Source organism: Numenius arquata, chromosome 9 (genome assembly GCF_964106895.1).
Source record: "Numenius arquata chromosome 9, bNumArq3.hap1.1, whole genome shotgun sequence".
Lineage (NCBI taxonomy): Eukaryota > Metazoa > Chordata > Aves > Charadriiformes > Scolopacidae > Numenius > Numenius arquata.
In genome coordinates, this window is record NC_133584.1 from 7,976,996 (window position 1) to 7,985,420 (window position 8,425).

At 47.2% G+C, this 8,425-nt stretch overlaps 1 protein-coding gene across 1 annotated transcript in view; it reads left to right on the plus strand.

Moving 5' to 3' along the window:
- The window catches only part of PPM1L (protein phosphatase, Mg2+/Mn2+ dependent 1L), a 102,007-nt gene extending 97,697 nt beyond the window's left edge, over positions 1 to 4,310 (plus strand). The window contains exon 4 of the mRNA XM_074153663.1: positions 1,549 to 4,310. Within this exon, the coding sequence (XP_074009764.1) occupies positions 1,549 to 1,895 (347 nt within the window). The 3' untranslated portion in view covers positions 1,896 to 4,310. The remainder of the gene's footprint in view (positions 1 to 1,548) is intronic.
- The last annotated feature ends 4,115 nt before the right edge of the window (positions 4,311 to 8,425 follow it).

Below are 8,425 nucleotides of genomic sequence, written 5' to 3' on the forward strand. Positions count from 1 at the left end.
GTACAATGTCTGCTTAAAACTGCTGCTTCTGAGCTGCATTTTGCTCCCCCCATCATTCCAACAAGCACACGAGATCGCACCCCGGTTACCATAGTCCTAACGGCTTATGGAACCCCCTGGGCTGGTGAGTAGGTGCCCTCAGAACCTACAGCAGCGGCCGGACGAGGTTTGTCTGATGGTTTATCTGAAGAGGAGCTGCAGTAGGGTCACCAGTCCTTGCTTTTTTTGGCTGTGGAAGGAAACAGCATAATGGAGACTCCCTTAGAAGTATTCGTGAAAACACCCAGCTAAAAAGTTGTCTTTCTGCTGGTTTTATCACAAATGAAGTTTCAAGCTTTAAACACCAATGAATCATTAAATGAAATGTAGTTTTCACCTGAAAGCAGAAGGAATTTACAGATTAGATCAGGCGACCGGGAATGGAAATGCTTTCGTGAGATTGAGGTGACTGGGTGACTGAGAAATACCCCACAGGCTGAAGTACAGAGCTGAAAACATCCCGATAACTGCAAAGAACAGAGACATTTGTAAGGACACCAAAGCAGACAGCTTGCAGATAGAAAAGACAACAGTTCACCTAATTTTGTCATACATTTTAACGTTCCACATTTACATATTATTTGTTCTCAAGTGACGTTTCGTTCACATTGAGATGACAGGAATATTGCCGTGAAACGGCGCCGACAGCGGCAGGCAGATGCAGGCACAGGAATTGAAGGTGCCTAAATGTCACTCTTTAACCTTGAACGCCATGCAGTGCCCCTCCTGGCACAATCAGACGGTGTCACAGCCAGGTGCTGGCTCTATCAGAGTCACCGATTTCAGTGCAAAACTTGTCTCGCTATAAGCAACCCCTAAATAATATATTTTCAACTAGAAGTAGCCTTAATCCTGGTGACGGTAAAATCAATCAGTCAGATCCCACATTGCATTTTTCTGACTTGAAGTAAAATTTCCTGACCGGTTTGTTCTCAACAGTTTTTTTGGTCCTTTTTGACACAGCTCATTGAAGGCAGTTTGATAGAAGAGCCTATGAATGTTTTTTGCACTTGCTTCTTTGCCTTATGCCTCAAAAGTGAGATGTGAGTCCTGCTGCAGGGTGGTTTCGGTGGTGTTTCCTTCATAGATCTTCTGAAATGGGGAAAACGTGAACTACACAGGAGAAGGAGGTGTTTAGTCACACAAAAAGATCGAGATTTGCTTTCAGTATTTTTGCCGCGAGGGTTTCTGAGCAGTGAGTTGTGCGGTACAGGGGGGCCGGTGTCCGGTTCGTTGTTGGTCTCTCTGGGGGAGCAGAGAGCCTGAAGCCGCTTCTTTTGAGAGCGGAGCCGTTCCTGACTTCTCTGCTCCAGCTCTTTCACCAGCACAATCCAGCTCTTCCCTGCAGCCCTCTGGGATTTACTTACGGCATCTCCTTATTTTGGAGATAGGTAACATCTGTGTGCCCCAGGAGAGAGCAGCATGAATTTTTGGGTGGGTCTGGCAGGAAGCCAGGGAAATGCTTTAACTTTAAAAAGACCTGCTTTAAGTGTTGGTGTTTCTCTCCAGGTGGTTTTATCAGCTTTAATGGCTCCTGGCGCGTTCAGGGGATCCTGGCCATGTCCCGCTCCTTAGGAGATTACCCTCTGAAGAACCTGAACGTTGTCATTCCTGACCCTGATATTCTTACCTTTGACCTGGACAAACTGCAGCCAGAGTTCATGATCTTGGCGTCGGATGGTCTGTGGGATGCCTTCAGCAACGAGGAAGCTGTGCGATTCATCAAGGAACGCTTGGATGAACCACACTTCGGGGCAAAGAGTATAGTTCTACAGTCCTTTTACAGAGGATGTCCCGATAATATAACAGTGATGGTGGTGAAGTTCAGGAATAGCAGCAAAACAGAAGAACAGTAGTTACCGGTGGTTCCCTGCCTCACTCTGAACTTCAAACAAACTCTTACGTTTTAAACATAGTAGAAAGCTCTAGTAAATACCGTTAAGATTCTATACAAAAGGAACAGATCCCTCTGGTCTTTGTTCTTTGCTTAACAAAAGCAGCAATACAACAAATACATTCTGAGTGATTATAAGAATTAAGTTTGTTCACATGTACCTGTCTCCCGTGACCTTGCTGCTCCTTAGAAAAAACTAACTGTAATCTTCCATTTCACAATTTTCTTTACGAATCCTCCGTGGCCGTTTCGTTTGATTCCTCACCCCTCATTTCTGATGGGCGGAGGTTCCGTCGGGCGCAGGGCAGGGTCGGGGCGGTGCTGCCGCTCGGTAGCAGGTGACAGGAACGATGCTGCTTTTCGCTCGGGGGTGCGACTCTTCAGAAAGATGCTCTCGTGTTTCTCATCTCCTGTCTTTTTCTATCTGCAGCGATGAGGTTGTACAGGAAAAGGTTTGCGGTTATTGGCGTGCTGTTGATGGGAAGGAGGAAGAGGAGCCAGCTATTAGCCTGCTGCCACAGAACCGGCTCTCTCGCTTTGTTTAACCTCCCCCCCGCCTCCGTAAATAAATCCCCGCCGAGCACGTGATGAGGTATAATTACTGAATTACCTGAAGCCACGTGTTGGTTCAGTCCGTGCATTGCTCTAATAACATTTCGTCTATGCCATATTGTATTCAAACCAACCGATGTTAAACTCCCGCAAAATACTCTGAGGCCCGACACCTTCTGTATCAAAAAATAGCTCTGCTGTGACAGAAGAAAGTCTGTCATTCACCGAGACTCACCCTGACGTTAGTTTTTTGGCATGGACTTTTCGTAGGCATGTAAAGAAAGTAATGCAAGATCAAATTAATTTCGTTAGTGACTGTTTGGAAAACTAATCAAAACAGAGCACTCCTTTGAGCTACCTAGATGGAAGTCAAGCTTATTAAAGACTTCCTTGTGCCACTGCAGATTAATTAGCGGTGTTAATCCAGGGGAAGACCACTTTAGAACCCTTTTTTTGGTGCAACGTATGAGTGCCAGGCAGTGTCACTGCGCTGTAGAGATGAAAGCTTGTGTTAAATCTAGGTAAAAATATGTTTAGGTCTAACTTTAAGTATTTAATTGTCTTTTGGAATCTGTGACTACTGTAAGTTTAAGCAATGAGTCTGAGTTTGCTCTACATCCGGTAACTCCTGGCTGCTTCGTGATGGAGAGGCAGCGGCAGCAGAGTGACAGGGCAGTTGCGCGTGAGAGGGACAGAGCCAGGGCCTGAGCTGGAGGTTAGCGTTTCGGATGGCTGCCTTACCCGGATCGTGTCTCGTAATAATCCTTGGGATTCCCTCCCCGCAAAAACGTGGTCCTGGACTATTTGCTGAAGTTTCTTGTCTTCAAGGTGATGGAGGTTGTCAGTATTTGGGTCCTGAGGTCAATCAGGGATATTCTACATTAACTTCGCCTGTTTCTTGGATAAAGATATAATACTGGTTTAAAAGCTGCCTGTTTCTCATAACCACCTATAGCGTTTTGGGGCAGGTGGCTGGCTGGTCCCTAAAATACTGTGATGTGGTTGTGCTGAGCGGGTGTGATGCCTCTCCAGACAAAAACGAAAAGAGCGCAAATTCTTCTTTCTGCTCGAGAAGGAATTCCCATCTTAGTCTTTTCATTTTTGTTCCTGGGTTCCCCAACAAACTTCCCTCCTCTAATTGTTTGGAGATAATCACAACTGTTAATTGGCTCTGATGCTGTTTATTACCAGTGCTATTCAATTTGTATGTGTATCCTTTAGCAGCCTCTGCTCAGCCCAGGCGCTGGGTAGAGCCCCTTCACTCTGAGCAACAGACAAGTGAAAAGCAGAAGCGTGAGGGAGCCCAGAAACCAGCAGGCACCCAGCCTGCTCCGGTCCTTCCCTGCAGGACGGAAGGTTTCGGACTTTTTAAATCTCTTGAACAGTGCATTCGGTGAATTTTAAATGCAACTTCGCAGTTAAATTGAGCAGCTAACAGGAAATGTTAATAATTGCAGAGCGCTTCAAGTCACTTTATTTTGAAAAGCTATTTGAGGTCAGAACGCTGTGAAATGAAAACCTTGTGTGATATTTTCATGGGAGCGCTTCATCATGTACTCGTACTGCTACAGCAGCAGTATGGAAGCGATGCTCCAGGCGGAGCTCACAGTGCATGTAGCGTTTGCCTTTCCTTTCTCCTTCACAGATGAGGTTTCCCCTGTACTGGCTTTTCTTTGTAGGACACTGCCTGGGTGTTTGTCGTAACAGCTGCCCAGGGAAAAGAATTAGGCCCAGCAGCCTACAGAGGGATGCTCGTACAGCAGAGACATCACTTCTAATCCTTCACAGGCATTTGAGAAGCCGGAACGGGAACAATGGTCAGCTCAAAAAAAAAACACCCCACTATAGACTAAGGCCACTGGAGTGAAAAGCTCTCGGCTGCCACTAAGCTTCCTGCAGCTCACGTTCTGGAGGTAGCGTTCTGGTTCTGGAGCGAGCGTAGCCGAGGGATGCCCGACCTCCTGAGCATGGCTCACTGGTTGCTCTGGCGCTCGAGATAGACAGGAAAATGAGGTGGCAGGAACGGCGCGCATTGACAGAGTCCCGATCAGTGAGGAGGCAGTGGGAGGGCGGCTGGGCCACGCTCACGGGATGATGTACGCATCTGCTTGCAGGCTGGTCTGGATGTTTATTCCGGGATTCATTTACTCCATCACTCACAGGCCCATCCAGCCAGTTACCGAATCAGCCCTATTTCAACCTTCAAGTGTCTGCAGTTGCAACAACAGTTGTTTTAGCACCTTCAGTTTTCTCTGCAACACTCCCACCTTTCTAGCAGCTCCCTGTCCCGGCCAAAGACATTCATGCCAATGATCTCTGGTAAGGCTGACTTTTCATTTTAATTACTGTAAAAAGCTAGTTACAGCTACTTTAAAGATGAAGGACTAACGGAGATGAGAAGCTTTGTGCAGTCTTCCACATACATGCCCAGTGCCTACCTATAACCCCTGCTAGAGGTCTCCTAAGTTACCCAGTTCTAGACATCTCTCACTTCCCAGTCACGCTGATTTGTGCCAAATTCTGTCGTGATACATACAGCTGTTGGATGACAAGATTTAATGTACATACTGCTTATGCAACCTAAATGATCTAGGGTCTGATCCTCCACTGCCTTAATAATATATCCCACATCTGATAGAGCTGCCAGACACCGTAGCCAGAAGTACCCCCCGGTGTGCTCCGGCAGTGTGGCAGGACGTGCTGCAGCGTCAGGGAGGCAGGACTCCAGCACGCCGGCCTCACGGTGCTGCCCTGCCCGGGCACCTCTCCAAAAAGAAGGGAGATGCACTTAGGTTGAAGCGGTTTGCTCACATCTGGGAGCTCCCTCTTGCCAGGCATCTTCATGGAAATTTTTTGTGGCTGAAGCCAGAGTAGCTCCGTGGGTGACGTCTGTTCATCAAGTAATGATGACTTCTGGTGGCAGAAGACTGAGATATTAAGTTGCTGCCAAAGAGCATCTTTTGTATGGTCTGATATGAAAAAAATGTACCTTGTAATTAGTGATCTGATGCAGTACTTACAAGAATCTGGGCTCTTCCCAGTGGTAGTACAAGCTAAGAGTTTAACTGCATCTTAAAGCTACTTCCATTTAGCTTTTTATTCCGATTACAGACCGGCAGGGTTTGGGAAAGGCTGTTCATTGGTACAAGGAAAGGGGCACAGCCCTCGCCCGCTGTCTCTCCCGGTGCAGTTGGGGGATGCGGGTCCCAGCCTGGTTCGCTGGGATCACAGCTCCGTCTAGCGGCTGCCCTGCCTGCGCTCGGGAACCCAGCGGCGTTCTTCAACCTTAATAGCTGCTAAAAACCTGCGTGACGCTCTGCCCCGCCGCAGTCCTGCCCCGCAGCCCCTCCAGCTCACCCCCTCCGTGGGCATCTTCCCGACATGGGTCAGTCCGTTGACAACGCTTGTGTGTGGGATCCAGGCATTTGGCAGCAGCGTGGCTAACGCAGACGGCAGCCACCCGGCTTCCGAGAGCCCAGGATTCATCGCCAGGCTCAGGCTGGCAGGAGATGCTATTTTATGTCATATAAAATCTACGCCTCTTTCTTTTGTGGCGACATCCAGCACTAGTGTTCGGGGCAAACTGATGTTGTCTCACGGGGGAGGGCTGGTCACCGGCGGCGCTGTGAGGACTGCGGCACCACTGTCGTCCTAAAATGTCTAAAAATACAAAATTTTAAATGAACGAGCCTGTTTTACTGAATAGAATGTTAAGGTAAAGATAAATAAATGCCATCTAACATCATGAAGTATTGTCTACTGACTTGTGCACACAAGGTCAGTACCAAAACTCCTGCCGATGTTATTGCAGTGTTACACAATTCACATGAAGTAAAATTTTAAAAAGTTGTACGGTTTTTCGAATACAGAAGTTAGAACTGAAGCAGTGCATCAGCTTGGAGTAACAGTGTTTGCTACAGAAACAACTACTGCTGCAGCTCGAAAATAAGGGACTTTTGTTGTTCAGCTGCCTCTCAGAATATACGACATTCTCGCTTTAAATATATATTGCTAACCTTATTTTACACAGAGAAACACCTAGTAAGTGATTATACAAAATTAAAAAAACAAACCCCACCAGCCTTTCATTTTCTAAAGTGGGTTTTTAGGCCTCCATCCTGAAATCTGGCTGTACAAAATTGCAAGGTTAAAATTCAGAATGTTCTGCTGAAGTTTGGCAACTGTAAGAGACCAGAGCTGCTGCCCCTCCCTCTTGTCGATATATTTCTACATTATCTTTCTAAACATGAGGACTCGTATCTAAAAAGATATATACAATTAAGTTAATACCGAGTTGAAGTTTAAATCACTTTTATTTATACAGTGCTGACTGTGAAGGCTTAGGTCAGCAGCTGTTTTACGCGTAGTTTTCCCGTAGGTGATGCGAAGTTCTCTGTATTAATTTCTCTCTAGTTACATGGGATAGGGCTGGGTGCTCTGTGAAGCAAAATGTGTGCACTCAACGCAGGTGGAGCCTGTGGAGAACCATAGATAGAGGCTCCCATCAAGAGCAATTCTTGAGTAACGTGACAAACTGTAACTACGAACAGGAGCAGGGTCTGGAAAAACAGCATTAAAACCTGTACCGAGCGAGCATTACACCCAGCGACTGCAAAAGCTACCCAGTGTATTTGGAACTGCTCTCTAAGAAACGGTTGAGACAGACTCATTATGCAAATGAACTCTAGCACTCTGCCAGGGCAGGTCAGGGCTTTATTAACAAAAATCCTACCCAAGACACAAGATAATAAAACCGCAATGTTTAAGCGATCCATCTTGGTTAAAGACAGCTTAGTACCACCCGGCGGTGTCAGCGCAGATAACAGCCTCTTCAGGCTGCTGCCCGGAACAGCTTTTCACGCGGAGCCAGAATTAGTTTGAAGATTTCTATCTGTATCGCAAGCTCAGTGGAGACTGCGCCGTGTCCCCGGGGCAGGGGGGGACCACCTCGGGCAGAGCGTTACCCAGGAGGGGCTGGGACGTCCCAGCGGGGACGGACGCGACACCCCCACACCATCACTTCTCATTGGGATTAACGTGGCCGGGAAGATTAACGTGCTGCCCAGCAGCTGTCAGAAGGCAAGAGGAAAACAGAGCGCAGATATAGAAACCATCCAGAGAGAGGTCACTTGGGGTAAACTTTGTATTTTTAAGCCCTTATTTTATAAGAGGAAAGCAAAGTCCCCAAGTCCCGTAACCGCGGGTGAGACAAACTGCGCTGTATCACAGGTGGCGTTTCCCCACACGAGCTGCAGGTTGACCCTGCCTCCAGCCACCAGTCCCCGAACAGCAGCATCTCAGAGAGACCACACCAGCTTCACTCCTGGGAAAGGAAGGGGCTTTAGGATTTTTAGAAACCCAATATATAAACGGAGCGTGTGTGTGTCCGTTTTGTTTTACAATTTTAGGTTTCTTTAAAATGTGGAGTCAACTACACGTGGAGGAAAACCCACCACCAAACCCACCCATCTGCTTATCTTCATTTTAACTTTGTTTTCTTTCCTTCCTACGTGGAGTACTTGCGTTTGGATACGGTTTACAGCTTCACATGCAATACACGGTAACTGCACTAACACCTGACAAGCTTCACGTAACGGAGACTGCAGAAAGCTTTGCATCTCTTTCCCTCCCGCCTCTATCTTAGGTAAACTGTAAAGTACTTAATAAACGACCAAAATCATAGAATCATAGAATCCTCTGGGCCAGAAGGGACCTTCAAAGGTCATCTAGTCCGACCCCCCCCGCAGTCAGTGGGGACGCCCCCAACTAGACGAGGTTGCCCAGGGCCTCGTCGAGCTTCACCTTGAATATCTCAAGGGAAGGGGCCTCAACCACCTCCCTTGGCAACCTATTCCAGTGTTCCACCACCCTCATGGTAAAGAACTTATTCCTAATGTCTAATCTAAATCTGCTTTTTTCCAGTTTAAAGCCATTACCCCT